General features: G+C 45.6%; 2 protein-coding genes across 4 annotated transcripts in view; one reads left to right on the top strand and one right to left on the bottom strand.

Moving 5' to 3' along the window:
* RECQL5 (RecQ like helicase 5) overlaps positions 1 to 25298 on the top strand; it is a 103870-nt gene that overhangs the window by 40399 nt on the left and 38173 nt on the right. The gene's annotated exons all lie outside the window — the stretch shown is intronic.
* The window catches only part of SMIM5 (small integral membrane protein 5), a 30429-nt gene that overhangs the window by 2529 nt on the left and 2602 nt on the right, over positions 1 to 25298 (bottom strand). The window contains exon 2 of the mRNA XM_030208261.1: positions 5893 to 6052. Coding sequence (XP_030064121.1) covers positions 5893 to 6019 — 127 coding nt within the window. The 5' untranslated portion in view covers positions 6020 to 6052. The remainder of the gene's footprint in view (positions 1 to 5892; positions 6053 to 25298) is intronic.

Genomic DNA, 25298 nt, shown 5'->3' on the forward strand with positions numbered 1-25298 from the left:
ATTATACAGCTTTATTCGCTTTTGTGAGATAAATGTCTATCTCCCAATTTGGGTCACAATATAGGCGTTTTTCTATTTCGATTATAAGCAGGTCTGTGACCCTGTTCAGCTTAAACAATTTCTTAACAAGTTTCCTTTGCAGATTGATGATAGACCTGCTGATTAGAAAATGAAGCGTTAGCCTTTCCTATTCTTTTTTTTATATGTTTTTATTGAGTAGAGAAACACACTTTACAGAAAACCAAAACACACCAAGTAAATACAAGAATTATGCAATATGTAAACAGCAAAAAACTATCTATCGGGCATATAATTTGGCATGTATTTATGGTCTTATTCAGTCAGTGCTTTTTGTTTCCTATATTTCTTGCTCTGTTATTTCTGTAGGATCCTAATATTGGGGGCTTTGAGAGGGTTGTATTGTTTCTTCTAAATTTATCTTGTGTTTATATGTACATATATTTATTTATATGTCTTTATTTCCTTTGTAATCCTGTTTCTGCACAAGTATTATTGCTTGTTAATTTTTGGTTTAAATCATTATTAAAAAAAAAAGAAGTAATGAAACCATTCATATTTCTGTTTTCTCTAGTGTTCAAGTAACCCAAACTGAAAGAACTAAAGGGTGATTTTTAAACTATTCACACTGGGACGCAATCCATGGGTACTTTTAACCTGAGAACTCTGCTTCACTAAGTTCAGAGAGAGAGAGAATTTGCATTTTTGTTTCACTTAAAAGCCTGCCACAGGGACACAGTATTTGTAGACATTTGCACCTGCTTTCTGTGCAGTTAGATTTGGTGGTGGTGGGTAAAATAATGTATGTAGACTTTGAAAATACTATCTGCACATTGTTTTTCAATCCTGCCCAAAATACTCCCTTCCTTGGAACCCCTCCCCTAGATATGGCTTAAAATCTGTATGTTGGAGTCTGATGCATGTATATTTAGTCATATTAAAAGGGGGTAATATCAGACAGCCAGGTTTATATGTGTAAGTTGCCATTTCCCTATAAATGGTTTTGAAAATAACTTTTAAAGGACACAGAGTAGTATATACTGCATGTAGTACTTAGTGAATAAGGATAGCCTTGCTTTTTCTTTTCTGCCATTCCCACAGAACTTTGGGATAGTATCTCCACAGTGCCCATTTTAATGTGGATTTACCACTCGCTTCTGTTTTTTATCACCATCTGCTGATAAATAGTGCATTGGATACTTTGGGTTATATGGGTAGACAAGTGATATTTATCTCCTGTTCTGGTAGCCATGTTTTATCTCTAGTGGTAATCTGGAGGGCAGAGAGGTCAGCATAGGCCCCTGGATGTTTCACCTGAAACCTACAGCAATTGCTGCTCAGTAGGGAGCTGTGATTTATACTAAGTTTAAGTGCAATAAGTAAGGTAGTTCTTTTCTAATATGGAATGTGTCTTGTAAACTCTCCACACTTGGACGTTTTTGCCATTCTGCTGTCTAAAGTAAACAATTTAAACTGTGTTAAAGTAGGATTCTGTTTCAATTAGGGGCCCTTTTACTAAACTGTGAAGGCGCATACGTGTGCCCAACATGCGCCAATTTGGAACTACTGCAGGACCCGGGTGGTAATTTCATTTTTTACACGCGCTGGAAAATCTCCGGCGCGCGGCACTAACCGGGCGGCAATCGGCAGTGTACACGCGCTGACAATTACCGCCCAGTTAACGCGTGAGACTTTACCACTAAGTCAATGGGTGGCGGTAAGGTCTCAGGCCTAAAATGGACGCGCGCCAATTTAAATTTTGCCGTATGTTCATTTTTGGCCAGCAAAAAGGCGTTTTTTTCAGGTGTGCTGGAAAATGGACCTGCACACATCCAATACATGTGTGTACACTAGTGTAGGCTATTTTTCAGCGCACCTTAGTAAAAGGACCCCTGAGCTACATGACATTCTGTACTTTCAATGTGACGTAAACAGTAAGTGACCAAAAGTCTTGATTGCTTTAAGTCTTTACATTGCTTGATTCATTACATTCATGGATGATTTGATTCACTTTTTTCTTGCTGAGCCCCATTCCTTTGTCACTTTTTCTTTCTGCTTAGAGTATATGTCCTGCTTAGAGTAATTTGTCCTGCTGACAAGTGAATCTTTTTCCCAGACCCAGGTCTCTAGAAGATTGAACCATGTTTTCCTCCAGTATCTGTTCTTTGCAGCACCTGCAATTCTTTTGATTTTCGCAAGCCTCCTTGTTGCTTGCTGTAGTAAAGCATTCCCTTAACATAACACACTTATTGCCTTGCTTTACTGTAGGGATGGTGTTAGCAGGGTCATGTGCTTTGTGTGTTTTATGCCACATACTTCTCTTAGCCCTGAGATCAAAAAGTTCTATTTTGGTCTCAGACTACAGAACCACCCACTATCCCCTAAATGGTTCTTTGTAAATTCTGTACAGCACATCATTTGGTTTTCATCAGCAGTGGCTCACTTCTTGCCCTGCTCCCCCCCCCCCCACCCTTCCCCCCTCCTCCCTGTACAGGCCATGCTTGTTGAGTAATTGTGAAGTTGTTGAACATTCAACATTTTCCCCGGATTGAGCCAGAGACCTCTGTATTTCTTTTTAAAGTAATCTTGAGCCTCAGAGTGATCTTCCTCAGCCAGAGGCTACTAACTTTGGAGTGGTGGCATGATTAAGACAGTGTCTTCTGCTGGTCAATATTCTAGAGTGATTTAACCAGTCAGGAAGGGATTCTGCCTAGTTAAACTGCTCTGCCTTGTCAAAACATCAGTGGCACTTAACCAGAGAGTGCTGCTGAATAAAAGCTATAACTACTACGGCACTCTTCACTGCTGAGGCAGAGTGGGGACGGGCATAAATTTTATTTGGGCACTGCTGATATTCATTGCTGGTGCCGAAGCTGAATAATTTCCTATGGCCAATAAAGAGCCAGTTGTTCAGCACCAGTAGCTAGATTAGGCTGGCAATAAATATCTGGGTCAAATTCAGCCCACAGCGGTCAGCACTTTAAAAAGCTGACCACAGCAGACTGAATATTGACCCTGCAGTGCCTGATTCCACTTTACAGCAATGAACATGATACGCCTTTCTGTCATCTGTACCTTTGAATAACTTTATCCTGGAATTCTTGCAGCAGGTTTGTTTGGTACTTTAAGACCTTATTTAAGTCCCTCTTCACAAAAGAGGAGACAGGGAAGAAGTGGGAAACTACAGACCGGTAAGTCTCACGTTGGTGGTAGGAAAAGTAATGGAGTCGCTGCTGAAAGAAAGGATAGTTAACTTTCTAGAAGACAATGGGTTACAGGACCTGAGGCAACATGGCTGAACCAAAGGAAAATCCTGCCAAACGAATCTCATTGACTTCTTTGACTGGGTGACAAAAGAAATGGATGAAGGCCGTGCGCTAGATGTAATCTACTTGGATTTCAGCAAAGCCTTTGATATGGTCCCCCAAAGAAGACTCGTGAATAAGCTGAAAGGACTGAACTTAGGACCGAAAGTGGTGAACTGGATAGAAAACTGGTTGACCGACAGGTGGCAGAGGGTGGTGGTAAATGGAAACCGCTTGGAGGAAAGGATGGTGAGCAGTGGGGTTCCTCAGGGGTCAGTGCTGGGGCCCATTTTGTTTAATATATTTGTGAGAGATATTGCTGAAGAGTTGGAAGGAAAGGTTTGGCTTTTTGTGGATGACACGAAGATAGCCAATAGAGTGGATACCCTGGAGGGAGTAGAAACGATGAGAAGGGATCTCCGAAAGTCAGAAGAATGGTTGAGGGTCTGGCAGTTAAAATTTAATAGAAATAATCTGGGGATCGCTTATAAGAAGGTTTCTCGTTATATTTTATGTATATAAGAAAATAGGAAACCTATACTATATAAATCTACTGGCTATGAACTAAGTGTGACACACGACACACACAGTTCATAGCCAGTAGATTTATATAGTATAGGTTTCCTATTTTCTTATATAGTTAAAATTTAATGTCAAGAAGTGCAGAGTGATGCATTTGGGGTGTAGAAACCCAAAAGAGAGATACCGAATAGGAGGGGAGAGATTAGCGAGCTCGACTCAGGAGAGAGACCTTGGTGTGTTGGTGTCGGAGGATATGAAGGTGAAGAAACAATGTGACAAGGCGACGGCCGTGGCTAGAAGGATGCTAGGCTGCATAAAGAGGGGTATAACCAGCAGAAGAAAGGAGGTGTTGATGCCCCTCTACAAGTCGCTGGTGAGGCCCCACTTGGAGTATTGTGTTCAGTTTTGGAGGCCGTATCTGGCTAAAGATGTAAAAAGACTGGAAGTGGTACAAAGAAAAGCTACGAAAATGGTATGGGATTTGTGTTGCAAACAGTACAAGGAGAAACTTGCCGACCTGAACATGTACTGTATACCTTGGAGGAAAGGAGAAACAGGGGTGGCATGATACAGACGTTCAAATATTTGAAAGGTATTAATCCGCATACGAACCTTTTCTGGAGATGGGAAGGTGGTAGAACTAGAGGACATGAATTGAGGTTGCAGGGGGCAAGACTCAGGAATAATGTCAGGAAGTATTTTTTCATGAAGAGGGCGGTGGATACGTGGAATGCCCTCCCGTGGGAGGTGGTGGAGATGAAAATGGTAGTGGGATATACACAAAGGAATCCTGTTTAGAAGGAATGGATCTATGGAATCTTAGCGGACATTGGGTAGCGACGCCGGTATTTGGAGAATAAAACCGATGCAGGGCGGACTTCTACGGGCTGTGCCCTGAGAAAGGCTGGGACAAATCAAACTCTGATATACATATAAAGTATTACATACCATGTAAAATGAGTTCATCTTGTTGGGCAGACTGGATGGACCATTCAGGGCTTTATCTGCCATCATTTACTATGTTACCTTTGCTTCAAATTCACTTTGTACGATGGAAATAGTTTGAATACTTCTTGATGAAGGACCAATCTTCTGTGCTTGGTCACAGCTGGGTTCTATTAAAGTTGTTATGAAACTTGTAAAACTAAATTTTGAAAATGGAGCTAATTTGGGCCTATAACAAAGGGTGTGAAGACATGCAATCAAGATGTTTAGCTCTGCAATTGTTCTTTCACACTGAAAGTGCACAATACATGATGTAGACTGGTAAAATAAACTGCTGTTTTAATGCATTTTGAACTATCATGTTTAACTACAGAATGTGAAAAATGTACAAGCCTTTGCTGTACCTTGATTTACTTAATATACTGCTACATACAAAAAAATGTGTTCTAGTGGTTTACAATAAAAATAATCAATTACCATTTATGCTAACATACATTATTACAAAAATAAACAAGTATTGTGAATTACAATATAGTTAAAATAACCACCTAAAACTGATTTATCACATTGCTCAAAAACCTAATAAATCATAAAACAATTGTACATAAAATATAAAACAGTAAGCCGACAGTGCTTTTGAAGCAAGTAGCAACAATGATTTCAAAACTTTGTGCAAAATAATATAGCTAGATATCTTATGAATTTCGTCTGGCAAGTTGTTCCAAAGAAAGGAACCAGCATAACAAAATGCCCTGTTCCTAGTTGTAGTCAATCTAATTAAATGCAAAGATGGAAACACACATTTTTCTGAAGAACATAATGACCAAGAAGGCTCATATTTAAACAATTTATCCAACAAATATACTGGTTGCTTTAAAAACAAGGCAAGACGATATTTGTCCATGCAGATACAATGCTATAATGTTAGTTGATTTTTTTTAACTTTTGATACAAGAGACTGCATTGAGTTATAAAGCATGTTTTTTAATTGCTTCTCTAGTGTTGAGTGTATTGTCTTGTTCCTTGGCCTGTAGGTAACGTGTACGTAAGAGACTGAATGTGTCCCTTTAACCATTTTCTTAGCAGTTGGTGCATTACTTACAAATGAACAGAAGGATGACAGCAAATGAAATAATTTCAATGTGATCTGCCTGTGGGAGTTTCTGGATCTTGTTCAGTAGTTTCTGTCCAATTTTCGTCACTTCATGGGACAGGTTTTGTGAAGCCATTTTTATACTGAGTAAACTTTGTATTGGGTTTGTCTAAAAAAAGAAAAAAGAGAGGAGTTTTATAGTACACTAGTAAAAAAAGGCCCGTTTTTGACACAAATGAAACGGATGCTAGCAAGGTTTTCCTCGGCTCCCCTGCAGCCACCCATGTCCAGCGACCCTCCTCTCCCCATCAGCCACCCATGTCCAGCGACCCTCCTCTCCCCCTGCAGCCACCCATGTCCAGCGATCCTCCTCTCCCCCTGTGCCCACTGCAGCCACCTATGTCCAGTGACCCTCTTCTCTCCCCTGCCCCCCTGCAGCCACCTGTGTCCAGCAACCCCCCCTGCCCCCCCTCTAGCTACCCATGTCCAGCGACCCTCCTCTGGACATGGATCAGCTGTGAGGCATGTTTTTTTCCCCCCGGGTTCTGAAGTTGACATCATAATGGCTACGGTGATGTCAGTCTGATCTATGGAGCCTAGCAGACCAACTCGGAATGAGCCACGGTCCCAGGCAAGTCAGAATGTTGGAGGTGAGAATTATTATATAGGATACTTAATTGCTGGTATAGTGCTTGAATGAAGAATATTTAACTTAACACGAATAGGTTCTTGAATGGAAATGTTCCGTTCCAATAGTTTGCAACATAGTCTAAAGCAGGGGTGTCCAACCTTGGTCCTCGAGGGCTGGAATCCAGTCGGGTTTTCTGGATTCCCCAATGAATATGCGTCAGATCTATTTACATGCACTGTCTCCATTGTATGCAAATAGATTTCATGCACATTCGTAGTGGAAATCTTGAAAAGCTGACCTGGCGAGGGCTGAGGTTGGACACCCCTGGTCTAAAGCACATGCCTTTTTTGCGACTCCTATTTTCAAATGCTGTGTACGTTTGCAGGAGGATTCAGTCTTTTTGCTTTCATACCATTTTTGACACATTAATGAGTAAGGATCTTGTTTCAAATCTCAAATTAGTTAGAAAAATGTGCTGCATCCTTATTGAACATGAATTAATTGGTTCTTCCGAAGTTGTGGTCATTAAGGGCTTCCATTTAATTGAAAGAGGCTCACCTTCTGTGGATTTATATCGCAGAGGTATTTAAATATCTCAATCATGTCTCCTCTTTCCTGCTCCCCCCCCCCCCCACCCCCACCCACAAAGTATTGCCCGATAGTTACAAAGTGCTAGAAAGTTTTAAAGCACAATTAAAATGTTTACTGGACAGAAGTGGAAAGCTGTATGCCTGCTCAAAATAAACTTTCCTTGGTGGTATGGCTAATAAACCAGAGCATCATAACCCCTTTAGAATTTTGTTGCTGTTTTCAGAAGGCTCTGTACTCCTGTTTTCCCTGTGTAAGAACACTTTTTGGAATTGCGTAAAAAGACCTTATTTACTTTCTTGCTCAGAGGGCAGAATAATCTCAGACTGAGTTGAGAAAGCACTTCAGTATTCTTTTTACATCTCTCTTTCCAAAACATTCCAGGCTGCTGTGGTTTCTTTTTTTTTTTTTTTTTCCTGTTGCAGGGTCTGGACAATATATCCCAGAATACTTTTGGTAATTAAAAAAATCATGCTGGTCTTCAACAATTTGGTACTAATTGGTCATTGTAGTTTTGCACATTTAAATGTATTGCATTCTGCAGCCATTTTAAACTATGTTTTGGATGGAAAATCACTTTGTTTAAACAGTGTGTACATGTTGCTCTGACATCCCGGGATCTAAAACAGATGTCTTATGATTTATTATGGTTATTTTTTTATTTTTGTTACATTTGTACCCCGCGCTTTCCCACTCATGGCAGGCTCAATGCGGCTTACATGGGGCAATGGAGGGTTAAGTGACTTGCCCAGAGTCACAAGTAGCTGCCTGTGCCTGAAGTGGGAATCAAACTCAGTTCCTCAGGACCAAAGTCCACCACCCTAACTAGTGGGCCACTCCTCCACTGTTTCTACTATTAGAGATTCTACATGGAATGTTGCTATTCCACTAGCAACATTCCATGTAGAAGTCGGCCCTTGCAGATCACCAATGTGGCCGTGCAGGCTTCTGCGAGTCTGACGTCCTGCACGTACGTGCAGGACGTCAGACTCGCAGAAACAGAAGCCTGCGCAGCCTTCTACATGGAATGTTGCTAGTGGAATAGCAACATTCCATGTAGAATCTCCAATAGTAACAACATTCCATGTAGAATCTCCAATAGTATCTCTTTTATTTTTGTTACATTTGTACCCTGCGCTTTCCCACTCATGGCAGGCTCAATGCAGCTTACATGGGGCAATGGAGGGTTAAGTGACTTGCCCAAAGTCACAAGGAGCTGCCTGTGCCTGAAGTGGGAATCAAACTCAGTTCCTCAGGACCAAAGTCCACCACCCTAACTAGTGGGCCACTCCTCCACTGTTTCTACTATTAGAGATTCTACATGGAATGTTGCTATTCCACTAGCAACATTCCATGTAGAAGTCGGCCCTTGCAGATCACCAATGTGGCCGTGCAGGCTTCTGCGAGTCTGACGTCCTGCACATACGTGCAGGACGTCAGACTCACAGAAACAGAAGCCTGCGCAGCCTTCTACATGGAATGTTGCTAGTGGAATAGCAACATTCCATGTAGAATCTCCAATAGTAACAACATTCCATGTAGAATCTCCAATAGTATCTCTTTTATTTTTGTTACATTTGTACCCTGCGCTTTCCCACTCATGGCAGGCTCAATGCAGCTTACATGGGGCAATGGAGGGTTAAGTGACTTGCCCAGAGTCACAAGGAGCTGCCTGTGCCTGAAGTGGGAATCAAACTCAGTTCCTCAGGACCAAAGCCCACCACCCTAACCAATAGGCCACTCCTCCACTGTTGCTACTATTTGAGATTCTACATGGAATGTTGCTATTCCACTTGATACATTCCTCACCCATAACTGTCTTGTCTGTATTATTTAGATTGTAAGCTCTTTTGAGCAGGGACTGTCTCTTTGTATCAGGTGTTCAGCACTGTGTGCGTCTGGTAGTGCTATACAAATGCTAATAATAATAATACATCACTCTTTCTAAAGTATAACAGAGTGGTTTACAAAACAAGTCGCAACAAAAAAGAATGCCAATTGTCATAGGACAGAGAGCAAGGAAAAACAGAGGGGAAGGGAATTCACAAATGTAGGCACAGGCAGGGAACATCACCCAGACGATTTCTAAGTTCATTACATGCTGACCAAAGCCTTGTTGAAAAAGAGAGATTTTAAAGGTTCCCCTTTGCATTGCTGATAGATACAGTAAGGTAAACTGCTACATTCAGATGGGACCTAGTTCCAATAAATTCCAATGCTTAGCTTTTGTTTTGAAAGCGACTTATCTTGTTGAAGGAATGTAAATGCAGTGAGTTAACCTTGGTTATGTGTTTGAGATTGTGGCCAGTTCTAATCCTTGAAATCTGCTAACAGACCTGGCTTTGTTTTATATCCCCAATGAATATTCCTCAGGTACATGTAAGTACATCAGAATTGAGCAGGGCTTTAATTTGTAGAATTTGTAATCCTGAAAACCAGCCCTGCTGGTAGACCGTGGAGTCCACTTAGTTCAACAAGTGCTTATGAGTGGCTTGATATCTATTGCAGCACAGCACCTTTCGTCTGAAGATCCACTATCTGGAAACTCACATTACCTGGAAAAATCGCTAACCCTGTGTCACCTTTCCTAATCTGGAAACAGCCTTCTTTTTAGTTCACTTATCTTTATTTGGTTTTACTATGCCATACAAAAGACAAGCACGAAACAAAACAGTTTACCATCTTACAACAGCTAACAAGCCTTGAGATGTGTATTACTGCAAGTAGCCTTAGTCAAACAGGCACTGTTATGATCCATTGACTTATCTCTTGAGAGGATCCCATATGTTAAGTGAAGTCACCCTGTTTGTTCCACAGTGACCACCTAATATTTTTACATGTAGACCAGATTCTACCACCCATTTGAGTCCACTAACAAATTGTCCTGCCAATGTCTTGATAAACTTTAATGGTAATTTCAGTAAAAAAAAAAAAAAAAATCAAGATGCCTCTGACCCGAACCAGACAGAGCAACAGCCAGGGCTTTTTTTAAATAACTTAAATGTTCCTTAAGCTGCAAAATCAAACATTCTCTCCCACCCTTCTTCCCAGTTAATCTTTATACTAGAGCAGTAAAAACTTGTGGGAACCCGCTCCTCGTGCCAGCATATCCATTTGGCAAGGGGAGACAGGAAATATTGGGTAATAGCACTAGAGAAATTGGTGGGGACTTATCCCCAAACCTAATGCCATTCCTTTTTCCCCAGCACCCCCTTCCTCTTCCACACCACAATACCATTTTCCCACACTTTCTGTACTCCTACAGTACAAGGCAACAATAGATGGTGTAATGCGGTGTATTGTGACCACTTTCTGACAAAAAATATTTCATGCACTGGATCCTCTATCAAGGAATCCAGCACTATCTGTGAGCAATCTATACAGTGTTTTGAGTTGGAGCCAAGCAAAATAGTGTGACTGAGGTAGCTTATACTGATCACATAAATCTCTTAATTTTCCCCTTTGTAAAAAGGTGCTCTGTTGGCTATGTACCTTTTATCACTCCAGAGCTTCCAGTTAATCATATTATGCTGAATTTGGTGGAGGCGATTGTACCATAATGGCAACCATTGCGAGCCAGTCCATCCTCAATCTACGTTTGTTTCCAATTTATGAAGTACTTCCAAGGAGTCCTCACAAATTTCTTAACCCATCCCCCCATTCCCATTAGAAGGGGAAGAGGGCAAAGTATGTATTGCTGGGAGGGGGGGGGGACCCTTCTAACATCTGGAATTTGGTGTCTGCCTTTGCCTCTCACCTCTAACCTCCCTGAGTTCCTCAGCTTCAGGTACCTTCCTCTTTCAGCTCCACCTTCCATCCCAGTGGCCTAACTGTACTCCTGTTCTCCTCCTCCTCTCCCCCCCCCCCCACCTTCTATTTATGCTCCATTAGTACCTCACTTGAGGGAGATGTACTGCAGGAACGTATTTGAGAAACACTGCTCTGGGGTAGTAATTCTTATACCTGAGGATAGACGTTTTTCTGCAATAAAGAAACTGATTGAAAACATCTAGGGCCAAAATTAAGATGGTTTTGGCCAGACTTGTTTCAATCATGAATAAGTGACCAAAAGGTTGCCCTAAATGTCCAAATGACCATTGGAGGTGGTTAAGGCGTTACCTCCCTTACTCCCCCAGTGATCACAGATCCGTTCCCACCCCCTCTAAGATGTGACAGTGACAATGCATACCAGGCTGTCTAACATCTTCAGTTCCACTTCTGGTGGAACGTGTGAGCCGAAAACCACGAAATAAGTATTGTATCTACTTATAGGTGACGTCCGCAAGTTTGAGGGCTATTTTAGTTGTCTATAGTGTAGTAGTTTTTTCTCTATTCCTGGAGGGCTCACCATATGCTGAGAGATGTACCTGGGGTCTTTTATGTGAAGTCCACTGCAGTGAGCCCTAGACTTCCCCATTGCTCTGCTGGGATGTCTGTGTGGCCAGTCTACTAAGAATGATGGTCCCTAGACATCCCAATGGCTGGTTTTTGGACATTTTTTTCTCAAAATGGTCCCATAAGAAAAACATCCAAAATAGGACTTGGACGTTTTATTGAAAATGCCCCTCCACATATTTTGATTATTCAACAATATGTATCCTTGTGTGAAAAAGTTTGTAAATCTTTCTTTCAGTAACTGATGGTACCTCCTTGAGTAATTGTTGAGGAATTTTGGCTCATTCTTTCAAACAGAACTGTTTCAGCTCAGACATTTGAGGGCTTCCTTAGATGAACAACTTGATTCAGGGTTTGCCATGAAATTTCAATAGGATTTGAGTCAGATCTTTGACAGACCAATGCAGTTTGACTTATCAAGTGTATTTGATGTTGTGGCTTATATTCTACTTAGTCGTTACAGAAAATGTTGTGAACTGGGTCCAAGGCTTCCTCACTACAAGAACTTATTTAGTAAAGTGGGAGGGAGTAGATTCTGAGAAATGGGATGCAGTTCGAGGGGTCCCTCAGGGCTCCCCATTGTCCCTAGTACTCTTCAATGTCCTTATGGCCTCACTGGGTTACCAGTTAGAAGCAGCAGGTTATACAGTTTTTATGCACGCAGATGATATTACAATTTTAATTGACGTAGAGGCTGAAGTTCTGCATGCATTTCTGGAAATAGAGAATTGTACGATGATGATGATGGCCACTTGGGTGTTTAACAATCGCCTCAAACTCAGCAGTGAGAAAACAAAGTTTCTCTTGATTGATAACCAAGATATTTCATTGTAGCCATCTTCTCTAGTACTTAGTGCTGTAAATTACAGATTGGAATCGTCTTTATCTTGAATCACAATCTGTACTGGGAGTCCCAAATAAATGGATTGGTAAAAAGATGTATTTGGAAGTATTTTTCTCAAGAGAAATTTCAGCTGCTGGTACAAGCCTTAGTCTTAACGAAACTTGTTGTTGCAATATTAAATACCTTGATTGTACAAAACGTTATTGAGAAAACTTAGAACCGTCCAGAACACAGAAATCCACCTTATATGTGGTTTAGGTAGATTTGATAGAGTTTCTTCATGCTATGAAAAGCTACACTGGTTGCCGGAGGAGGCCTGGATTCTCTTTACGCTTTGCTGTTTTTTTCATAAGATCTTGAAGGGCTTGTTTCCATGCTATATGTATCCGCTGATAAATGTATTGATTTTGAAGTATGACACCCGTAACAGTCTAAGATTGACTGGTATGGTGAAAACAAAACTCAGATCCTTTTGGACTTTATTCAGGGCAGGATGTCCAAACTCTGTTATGCAGATTTACTCTGAATGGTGGTTTGTTATACAATTATTGAAGTACCTGATTCTAATTAGCCAATTAATTGAGCTGAGAAAATTAGGGGTCCATTTAATTGTTCCACATACTGATTCTGAATTAGTCTTATTGATCCTGCTTTGTATATTATTGTGTCTCAAAAAATATGGAATTGCTTAATTTATGCCCTCTTCAATGAAACAAATGTATCATGATAAGCATTTGTAATTCTAATCGTACGTGGGGGTTCACAATCTTTTTCCCAGCATTTTGTATGTGTATTTGTGAGCATATGTGTTTCTTTGAGTTGGTGTTGCTCTCAGGACCTATTGTTTTGTTTTGCTTCAGATGTTTTCTGCTTCCCTAGGCAGCTGCAGAGCTGCCAAGATAGTCTTTTCCAGGAGGGAGACTTACTGGCTAGTCCTGGTCTGAGCTTACATCTGAGGCTGGCTTAACTATTGAAGAAGGGGGAGGCACTGACTCAGGGTACCAGTAATATAGAGCACCAAAATCCTGAGTCTCTGACATCACCACCAGTGCCTCACCTTGTCATATGGTTCCTTTCCCTTTCCCTTCCTTAGTCTAGCATCTCTTTCCCCTCCGCTGTCCCCCCCCCCCCACTCCGTGGGTCTGGTTTCACTCCCTCTCTTCCCCCTCCCCCAGAGTAGCATGAAGATAGTCTGCCTTTGGCCAGCCCCTGGGTCTTCCTTCTGTTTTCTGCCCACATGAAATTGCTCAGAGGAAGTACGTGGTGGAGATGAAAACGGTAACGGAATTCAAACATGCGTGGGATAAACATAAAGGAATCCTGTGCAGAAGGAAGGGATCCTCAGGAGCTTAGCCTAGAATGGGTGGTAGAGCTGGTGGTTGGGAGGCGGGGCTAGTGCTGGGCAGACTTATACGGTCTGTGCCGGGGCTGGTGATTGGGAGGTGGGACTAGTGCTGGGCAGACTTATACGGTCTGTGCCGGGGCTGGTGGTTGGGCGGTGGGGATAGTGCTGGGCAGACTTATACGGTCTGTGCCAAGAGCCGGTGGTGGGAAGCAGGGATAGTGCTAGGCAGACTTATACGGTCTGTGCCAGAGCTGGTGGTGGGAGGCGGGGTTGGTGGTTGGGAGGCGGGGGTAGGGCTGGACAGACTTATACGGTCTGTGCCCTGAAGAGGACAGTACAAATAAAAAAGTAGCACATATGAATTTATCTTCTTGGGCAGACTGGATGGACCGTGCAGGTCTTTTTCTGCCTTCATCTACTATGTTACTATGTTACGTGGCAGAGGGAAGACCCAGGGGCTGACTAAAGGCAGCCTGTCTTTGTGCTGCTGCTGCTGGCAACCCACTTAAAGTTTATAGGACTGGGAGAAGGGGAGAGAGAGTGATGCTGGCCTTGCAAGAGGGGTGCAAAGGAGGAAAGAAACCAGACTGGGTAGTGGAGTGGGGAAAAAGGGAAGAGATGCTGGACCGAAGGAGGTAGAGGTGCTGGACCTATGGGGGAGGCAGAATGGAATAGGGCAATACCAATCCATAGGGAGCCAGTGAGGGTGGAAGGGGGAGGACGCTGAATCAAGTTGGCTCAGGATGCTATAATCTATTGTCGGCCCTTATTGGGTTGTCAGACATTCACAGCTGTGCTGACATCTGTATCCTGGAACTGGATAACTTGAAAGCTCTGCAACTCTCTACCCTGCTAAGTGGTTAAGCTGGACCTTGCAAATCTAGTTCAGTTTTGTATATGTACCATAGCTTTCAAATGGCTTGATGTTATTTCAGCAATTAGCTAGAAGGGTGTTTGTATTATAGGATTATGCCACACCCAGGTGACAGAGATACAAAGTAATATCTCAAGTAGCGCTGTAACCTAGTTACTTGTATTTAATTGTTCTTAGTTTCTAAATCCCTTCATGTTTAGCAGTCAGCTGTTGATCAGAAATCTTTCTTCCAAGGCTGGCCCAGTGGCAGTAATGAGCCTTTCCATGTGGTATGACCTGGGTTTGATGCCTGACCTGTCTTCTGCTCCCCAGATCAGCCATTCACAGTCTCTTGGAGGAGGGGCTCAATCAGCTTGTAATGGCCTGTAAGTGCAAAACTCCAGAGGAACCCTGTGCATGGTCTGGCTAAGGACTCTCGTTGCAACGAGTGGACCAAAGTTGGTAGAGTGGGGATGTAAAACTGCAGAAAATCTCCAGGTAGCTGCAAAGCTTATGGTGTTGAAAGCCCCAAAGAACAGGGGGAAATTGCCAAGTCAACCCCCCCCCCCCCCCAAATATTCTTTCCTCATTGAAACTCATTGATGTCTATATTAATCAAGAAGGCTTCAAGAGTCTTACTGGCATCAGTTCTCAAACTCTTCTTTTCCTAAGTTCAAATAAGGTTTTGGGTTTTTTTTTTCAAGGTTGCCATAAGCAGCTGTTGTGCAAGTTAATGTGCTCTCTGTAATTTCAACAAGGACCCTTTCTTCCATTTCCCAGACATATGTTTCAAATTGAAGGCTTTTCTCTTCATGAATTCTGAGCCAGCTCTTTCCTTGCTCTCTCTGCCAGGAAAATTCAGTTTCTTCATCCTCTTTTATCCAGATCTGCTTTTTTTTTTCTTTATTCTCGCTTGGAAGCCATCTTAATAGCATTTTCAAGTGGGGAAAGAGAGAGCCTGAAAAAAGAGGGTGGAGAGCCTGACAGGGAGAGGTTGTGCATGTTTATAACTCAAACTTAAATGTCAGAGGAGATCCACTAATTAAGGAATTACAGCATAGTGCTGAGGATAACCAAATGACAGAGTGCCACCCCTTCCAGTTTAACAGGATCAAAAGGGAAAGGTAACAGATACAGGGATGTGGCGTGGCATATATGAGACTAAAGCGTTTCATGACTTTGTACCTAATGACAAAGCCAAACAAAAGAACAGAGACTTCAGATCCGACACAGAAAATCTCTTGTGCGAGTAGTTCAACAGAAACCAGATTCATTGTGAAAATAGAACTGATTATTTATAGAAAATGCTGTCATGTGATACAAGATGTATCCTGTGACTATACTATAGACATTTAAATACAGGAGGATTAAGTAACTAGGAGCTGTGTGGTTTATGATGGAGAAGGGAGCGGAAGCAGTATCTTGATTATTTCATAGCTCATTCTGCCCTAACTTGCATTACACACACACAAGGGTCGTTAACATTAGGTAACATCACATAGAGACCAAAGTGGCCTATTACGGGGCCAATGCAGTAAGCTTGTACAGCTGTGAGCTGATGGCTTAGCACACAGCAAATCTAATGCCAAATTTTTGCTCATTAATGCAGTAAACAAATTACTAGGATCTGCACAAAACTTGTGTGCTGGAGAGCACACCAGCCATATGTGCACAGGGTTCTGTGATAAGGGGAGCTGGTACTGTGTGCATGTCAAAAAACACATCTTGTGCACATGCTGGAATGCTATTCTGTGCATAAAACGTTTGCGATGCCAGTATTTATTCGCAGAGTAGCATTCCAGGCCATGTTCAGATGTGTGCTGGATACAGTTTTTGTTCTGCTTAGATTGGTGTGTACAGCTCTAGACGCCCTTAACACAGACCTATGTATTCTCACCTGCCCAGCTCTAATGTCACACCTCCCCTGCTCTGTCTTCCTTCTTTTTTTTTTTTAACCCTTGCTCTTCATGTAGGTCACAAAAAAAAAATTGCAGGTCCTGTATGCTTGCAGCAAAAAGAAGAAACGGGCATAAAATCAAGCCCTGCTGCAAAGGGCGAACTAAACCTTCTACGCCTTCTTAAACGTGATGTTAAAGCCACAGCATTGTGCTCAGTCTTTAAATCTTCTGTGCACTTCTTTGCATCTGCGCAAAAGAACTAATAGTCTCATGTATCTCGTGATTTTCTCTTTCTCCGAGGACAAGCAGGCTGCTTGTTCTCACGACTGGGTGACGTCCGCGGCAGCCCCCACCAACCGGAAAAAAGCTTCGCGGGACGGTCGGCACGCAGGGCACGCCCACCGCGCATGCGCGGCCGTCTTCCCGCCCGTGCGCGACCGCTCCCGCCAGTTCCTTTTTTTCCGCGCCTGGAGAGAGTCGTGCCTTGCCGCTCTCTCTACTTCAGCCGCCGGATTCTTGCGATCGCGTATACGCGGATCGCGCTTCGTTAATTTAATTTAATTTCCTTTTATCTTTTCTTTTTACAAACAAAAAAAAAAAAAAAAAAAAGACTGCGCGTGTGGAGCACGCGCTCCCCTTTTCCCTCGCTTCCAGCGGGGACGCTACATTGCAGCCTAGTGGTCGCTCGGTCGTTTGTTTTTTCGTGGTGTGATTTTAGCCACCATTGACGACTTTGACTTCGCCGACGCGATTTTTCCGTCGATGTCCTCGAAGGTCCTGAGTGGATTTAAAAAGTGTGGTCGCTGCGGCCGGCCGATCTCGCAGACCGACACCCACGCTTGGTGCCTCCAGTGCCTCGGGCCGGAGCACAATCTCAAGTCGTGTGCTTTGTGTCTCGGTCTCCGGAAACGGACTCAGGTTGCGAGGCAAGTTCTGCGGGACCGTCTTTTTGGAACTTGCGCCGGCCCCTCGACGTCGACCTCGACGGCATCGGTATCGAAGGCCGGTTCTTCGGTACCGGTATCGATGCCCGAGACATCGGCACCGATGGCAGCGACCCCAGGAGAACAGGTCCCGTCGGCCCGCCGGTCCGCCGGTGAGAGTGGGGTTGAGAGGCCGCGTGGGCAGTCGGCCCCGGTCACTCCCTCAGCTCGTGAGCCACGGGACCGAACCCTGTCTGACCCGGTGCCTCGAGACCGAGGGGGATCGACCTCCTCCTCCTCCATGCCCTCCGGCGCCGGTGACGTGCATCGAAAGAAGGACAAAAAGCGTCGTCACCGGACGCCCTCGGTGCATCCTGAAGAGGAGTCGACGCCGAAGCGTCATCGTCGAGAGGAGAGGTCCCCGTCGGTTGTGGAGGTACCGACGCGTCGGGGTTCCGGCACCTCGGTGCCGTCTCCTGGCTCCCAGCAGCTTCCGGCACCGACACCCTTACCGGCCCCACCGCCTTTCCCGGCAGCGGGCCTGGACGAGTGCCTCAGAGCCATCCTTCCGGGGATCCTGGAAGGGCTGATGCCCCCGGCGCCGATGACTGTGGCGCCGGCGAGCTCTAGCCCGGCGCCGGAGCTGTCGACACCGCCGCCGCTTGCGGTGCCGGTCTCGACTGCTACGCAGGTGGAGTCCCCGTCGACGTCGATGGAGGGAGCTCCGTCCCCGCCGGCGCGGGAGTCCACCGCTCGACGACACCGAGACCTCGGTGCCTCGACGTCGAGCCGGGCCCGGTACAGGACTCAGCTACATGAGCTAATGTCCGATACCGAGGATGAGGACTCGTGGGGGGAAGAGGAGGACCCTAGATATTTCTCCTCAGAGGAGTCTACGGGCCTTCCCTCGGACCCCACGCCTTCACCGGAGAGGAAGCTCTCACCTCCTGAGAGCCTCTCCTTTGCCTCCTTTGTGCGGGATATGTCGATCACCATTCCCTTCCCCGTGGTCTCTGTGGAAGAGCCGAGGGCCGAGATGCTCGAGGTCCTCGACTATCCATCACCACCTAGAGAGTCCTCCACGGTGCCGCTGCACAATGTCCTGAAGGAGACGCTGCTCCGGAACTGGGTGAGACCGTTAACTAACCCCACCATTCCCAAGAAAGCAGAGTCCCAGTACAGGATCCACTCCGACCCAGAGCTCATGCGGCCCCAATTGCCCCATGACTCAGCGGTCGTGGATTCTGCTCTCAAGAGGGCACGGAGTTCGAGGGATACCGCCTCGGCGCCCCCGGGGCGGGAGTCTCGCACTCTGGACTCGTTTGGGAGGAAGGCCTACCAATCCTCCATGCTCGTGACCCGCATCCAGTCATACCTGCTCTATATGAGCATCCACATGCGGACCAATGTGCAACAGCTGGCGGACCTGGTCGAGAAGCTCCCGCCGGAGCAGTCCAGGCCTTATCAGGAGGTGGTCAGGCAGCTGAAGGCATGCAGAAAGTTCCTGTCCAGGGGTATTTTTGACACCTGTGACGTGGCATCTCGTGCTGCGGCCCAAGGTATAGTGATGCGCAGGCTCTCATGGCTGCGCGCCTCTGACCTGGACAACCGCACCCAGCAGAGACTGGCCGACGTCCCTTGCCGGGGGGATAACATTTTCGGTGAGAAGGTCGAGCAGATGGTGGACCAACTGCATCAGCGGGAAACCGCTCTCGACAAGCTCTCCCACCGGGCGCCTTCAGCATCCGCCCCCACTGGTGGGCGTTTTTCCCGGGCACGGCAGGCTGCACCCTATTCTTTTGCAAAGCGTAGGTACACCCAGCCGGCCCGAAGGCCTCGTCAGGCACAGGGACAGCCCCAGCGCGCTCGTTCCCGTCAACAGCGTGCGCCTAAGCAGCCCCCTGCGCCTCCACAGCAAAAGCCGGGGACGGGCTTTTGACTGGATCCACGGGAACATAGCCGCCCTACAAGTGTCCGTACCGGACGATCTGCCGGTCGGAGGGAGGTTAAAATTTTTTCACCAAAGGTGGCCTCTCATAACCTCCGACCAGTGGGTTCTCCAAATAGTGCGGTGCGGATACGCCCTGAATTTGGCCTCCCTGCCTCCAAATTGTCCTCCGGGAGCTCAGTCTTTCAGCTCCCATCACAAGCAGGTACTTGCAGAGGAACTCTCCGCCCTTCTCAGCGCCAATGCGGTCGAGCCCGTACCACCCGGGCAGGAAGGGCAGGGATTCTATTCCAGGTACTTCCTTGTGGAAAAGAAAACAGGGGGGATGCGTCCCATCCTAGACCTGAGAGGCCTGAACAAATTCCTGGTCAAAGAAAAGTTCAGGATGCTCTCCTTGGGCACCCTTCTGCCAATGATTCAGAAAAACGATTGGCTATGTTCCCTGGATTTAAAGGACGCATATACTCACATACCGATACTGCCAGCTCACAGACAGTATCTCAGATTCCGCCTGGGCGCACGCCACTTTCAGTATTGTGTGCTGCCATTTGGGCTCGCCTCTGCCCCACGAGTGTTTACCAAGTGCCTCGTGGTGGTAGCGGCCTACCTACGCAAGCTGGGAGTGCACGTGTTCCCATATCTCGACGATTGGCTGGTCAAGAACACCTCGGAGGCAGGAGCCCTCCGGTCCATGCAGTGCACTATTCAACTTCTGGAGCTGCTGGGGTTTGTGATAAATTACCCAAAGTCCCATCTCCAACCGTCCCAGTCTCTAGAATTCATAGGAGCGCTGCTGAATACCCAGACGGCTCAGGCCTATCTTCCCGAAGCGAGGGCCGCCAATCTCCTGGCCCTGGCTTCGCAGACCAGAGCGTCCCAGCAGATCACAGCTCGGCAGACGTTGAGACTTCTGGGTCATATGGCCTCCACAGTTCATGTGACTCCCATGGCTCGTCTTCACATGAGATCTGCTCAATGGACCCTAGCTTCCCAGTGGTTCCAAGCCACCGGGAATCTAGAAGATGTCATCCGCCTCTCCACCAGCTGCCGCACTTCACTGCGCTGGTGGACCGTTCGGACCAATTTGACACTGGGACGTCCGTTTCAAATTCCACAGCCCACGAAAGTGCTGACGACGGATGCCTCTCGCCTGGGGTGGGGAGCTCATGTCGATGGGCTGCACACCCAGGGTATGTGGTCCCTCCAGGAAAAGGATCTGCAGATCAACCTCCTGGAGCTCCGAGCGATCTGGAACGCACTGAAGGCTTTCAGAGATCGGCTGTCCTACCAAATTATCCAAATTTGGACAGACAATCAGGTTGCAATGTTTTACGTCAACAAGCAGGGGGGCACCGGATCTCGCCCCCTGTGTCAGGAAGCCGTCGGGATGTGGCGCTGGGCATGCCAGCACAGCATGCTTCTCCAAGCCACATACCTGGCAGGCGTAAACAACAGTCTGGCCGACAGACTGAGCAGAGTCATGCAACCGCACGAGTGGTCGCTCCATTCCAGAGTGGTACGCAAGATCTTCCGAGAGTGGGGCACCCCCTCGGTGGATCTTTTCGCCTCTCAGACCAACCACAAGCTGCCTCTGTTCTGTTCCAGACTTCAGACACACGGCAGGCTAGCGTCAGATGCCTTTCTCCTTCATTGGGGGACCGGCCTCCTGTATGCTTATCCTCCCATACCTTTGGTGGGGAAGACCTTACTGAAGCTCAAGCAAGACCGCGGCACCATGATTCTGATAGCGCCCTTTTGGCCCCGTCAGATCTGGTTCCCTCTTCTTCTGGAGTTGTCCTCCGAAGAACCGTGGAGATTGGAGTGTTTTCCGACTCTCATTTCGCAGAACGACGGAGCGTTGCTGCACCCCAACCTTCAATCCCTGGCTCTCACGGCCTGGATGTTGAGGGCGTAGACTTCGCTGCGTTGGGTCTGTCTGAGGGTGTCTCCCGGGTCTTGCTTGCCTCTAGGAAGGATTCCACTAAGAAGAGTTACTTTTTCAAGTGGAGGAGGTTTGTCGTTTGGTGTGAGAGCAAGGCCCTAGAACCTCGTTCTTGTCCTGCACAAAACCTGCTTGAATACCTTCTGCACTTATCGGAGTCTGGCCTCAAGACCAACTCAGTAAGGAATCACCTTAGTGCGATTAGTGCTTACCATTATCGTGTGGAAGGTAAAGCCATCTCTGGAGAGCCTTTAGTCGTTCGATTCATGAGAGGTTTGCTTTTGTCAAAGCCCCCTATCAAGCCTCCTACTGTGTCGTGGGATCTCAACGTCGTCCTCACCCAGCTGATGAAACCTCCTTTTGAGCCACTGAATACCTGCCATCTGAAGTACTTGACCTGGAAGGTCATTTTCTTGGTGGCAGTTACTTCAGCTCGTAGGGTCAGTGAGCTTCAAGCCCTAGTAGCTCATGCTCCATATACCAAATTTCATCACAACAGAGTAGTGCTCCGCACTCACCCAAAGTTCCTGCCGAAGGTGGTGTCGGAGTTCCATCTTAACCAGTCAATTGTCTTGCCAACATTCTTCCCCAGGCCGCATACCCGCCCTGCTGAACGTCAGTTGCACACATTGGACTGCAAGAGAGCATTGGCCTTCTACTTGGAGCGGACACAGCCCCACAGACAGTCCGCCCAATTGTTTATTTCTTTCGACCCTAACAGGCTAGGGGTCGCTGTCGGGAAACGCACCATCTCCAATTGGCTAGCAGATTGCATTTCCTTCACTTACGCCCAGGCTGGGCTGGCTCTTGAGGGTCATGTCACGGCTCATAGTGTTAGAGCCATGGCAGCGTCAGTGGCCCACTTGAAGTCAGCCACTATTGAAGAGATTTGCAAGGCTGCGACGTGGTCATCTGTCCACACATTCACATCACATTACTGCCTCCAGCAGGATACCCGACGCGACAGTCGGTTCGGGCAGTCGGTGCTGCAGAATCTGTTTGGGGTGTAAATCCAACTCCACCCTCCAGGACCCGAATTTATTCTGGTCAGGCTGCACTCTCAGTTAGTTGTTCTTCGTAGGTCAATTTCTGTTGTACCCTCGCCGTTGCGAGCTTCAATTGACCTGGGTTCTTGTTTTGAGTGAGCCTGAGAGCTAGGGATACCCCAGTCGTGAGAACAAGCAGCCTGCTTGTCCTCGGAGAAAGGGTATGATACATACCTGTAGCAGTTGTTCTCCGAGGACAGCAGGCTGATTGTTCTCACCTACCCTCCCTCCTCCCCTTTGGAGTTGTGTGTTTCATCTTTTGCTAGTTATTCAACTGGCGGGAGCGGTCGCGCACGGGCGGGAAGACGGCCGCGCATGCGCGGTGGGCGTGCCCTGCGTGCCGACCGTCCCGCGAAGCTTTTTTCCGGTTGGTGGGGGCTGCCGCGGACGTCACCCAGTCGTGAGAACAATCAGCCTGCTGTCCTCGGAGAACAACTGCTACAGGTATGTATCATACCCTTTCTGTAAGTTTCTATGTTTATTTAAAATATTTATAACCTGCACTTAACCACAGTTCAAGGCGGAGTACAGCAAACATACTGGTGCCTAATGCAAGGCTTTGTGCAGGGTTAGCTTCTGTGCAAAACCCCTTTTTTCATCTGGCTGCCCACACAACTGCATCTTAAAGCCATGCTCAACCTGGGCTAGCCCTGTGTGAAGCCTTGTGCACTGTCCAGAAGAGGTTAGCATTGTAATTGCCATTCTGTGCAGGCTACCCCAATGTCTTCATTTAGTATTGTAACTGCCACTCAATGCAAGTTATTCCTTATCACTTAGGGGCATAGTTATCAATGTGAGCTATCCTTGAGATGAGTTTATTTTAAAACTAACACGGTATTTTAGTACAGGTCCCATTTTATGCAATGAGACCTAGTTACTGGTAACAATTAAATAGCATGTCTTAACAGTAGCCCATGTTGATAACTCCCCCCCCCCCCCCCCTTAATTAAAGAAAAAAGAAATGTCTCTAAAATTGAAATCACTGCAATATGTAATAAAAGTAAACCAAGCATAGGGCAGTCCTGTTATTGTGACATCACTGATGAGGTTGGCTCTTTAGCATTGGTGGAATGAGGCATTATGACATCACAATCAATTCTGGTTACCAGAGACTGAAACACTTTTTTCTATTCTTTATATTTATTTGCTAGTCACCAAATCCATAGTAATAGGATCTAAGGGAAGGCATTTTCAATGTGGGCTATCATTAAGATGTGCTAACTACTAACTAGTGCTATTTTAGTACAGGTCCCATTTATGCAATGAGATCTAGTTACTAATGACAGGGATTAATAATAAAATAAGACATCTTAACGGTAGCCCACATTGATAGATTTTCCCCTTAATCTGATAGAGTAGACCATGGAGCACAAAATTGGTATTTAATGGCGAGCTCTGTCTCATCTTCACATCTTCCTGGCCACCCCCCCCCCCCCCCCCAAAGGAGCTGTGATTTCTACATACCAAAATGTGTCCTCTCTGCAAGGGAGATAAATAAGGGATCCTCATTGATAGAATGTTTTTGAACAAATTAATGGCAAGCAAACCATTCTGATATCGGCTTTAATTGCTACTATCATGTTTTTAAATGTAATGCTTACAAGAATATTGGATGTTTATAAAGCTAAAAGGCACTGAGCGCCCATGAGTTGATGTGCATCTGTAGAAATCCTAGCAAAGCACATTTGGTTTGACACTGTTGTTCCCTGGAAAGAACAGAAGGGTTTTGTCCCTGTTCAGCTGTGGCCTTCTTTGGTTTCTGTTCTTTTTAACTGGCATTTCTGTAGGAAGAGCAGTATCAATGGACAGCGAAGAGTAAATTTTTAAAAACATATCACAATTTGTAGAACAGTACAAAACAGGAGTGGGCAACCTCGGTCCTCAAGGGCTGCAACCCAGTCAGGTTTTCAGCATTTCCCTAATGAATATGCATTAACTTTACAATAAATGAGCTCCCGTTGTTTCTGTTGCAGAATTAAATTATTTCAACAAAATACCTGCAATCTATTTTCTATAATAGATTGATTTTATTACATATCCAACTTTAAATACATTCCATATGCCTATGAATATGCATGAGATCTATTGCATGCACTGCCTACATTTTATGTAAATAGGTCTCATGCATATTCATTAGGGAAATTTCTGAAAACCCGAATCAGTTGTGGCCCTTGAGGACCGAGGTTCTCCACCTCTGTGGTACAAAAGCTAATGAAGGAAAGCAAGGCACTCAGTTGCAAGAAAAGCTTTGGATCCAGCAACGTTTCTGCCAATTGAGTCTCTGTAACTGTAAAATAGCGATCCAGGTGATCAGCACGATGATTCTTGAAGGATGCTATCGTATGGTTGTCAAGATGCTGTTTCAACTGATATTTTACGATCGCCAGATGTAGTAAAGGCTTAGTATCTGTCGACAGTTCGTTTGTAGCCCTGTCAAATGGTTCCAACACCATAACAACTTCTTCCAGCAAGGAGTCATCAATTGTGCAAAATTTGGTCAAGAACTGCTTCCTTGCACCTGGTTCAGTGGCAATTGCACGTATCTCCTCCATATTCTCTGCCACAGATTTCAGTGTCTACCGAGTTGACACACACTGCTTGAGCGTTTTCTTCAGTGAGTGGTTGACTCTTATTCACTTTGTGCAAGGAGGTGGTTAGGCTCACTATGTTATAAGCTTGCTTACCTCACTGGGGAGGTCTTTCGGATCAACTTCAGTTTTTGATGGCTGGAGTCCATGAGAAAGTACAAGATTGCGATTATGACCTGCGCAACCTATCCAGACCTTGTCTCAAAATGCTGCTTTCATATTAGCTGCATTATCAGTCACACAGATGAGATTGGCTCGGTGGAGATTATACTCTACCAAAATGCTTGAAACAAACGACTAATATTCTTACCAGTTTCAGTGGTCTCCCTAATTGCCAAAATTGCTGAACACATGCACCAGTTTTCATCAAAGTGAGCTCCTTTTTCAATTATTTTTTTTTAAGCTGAGGTGTTA

The sequence above is a fragment of the Microcaecilia unicolor genome, chromosome 6, assembly GCF_901765095.1.
Source record: "Microcaecilia unicolor chromosome 6, aMicUni1.1, whole genome shotgun sequence".
NCBI lineage: Eukaryota > Metazoa > Chordata > Amphibia > Gymnophiona > Siphonopidae > Microcaecilia > Microcaecilia unicolor.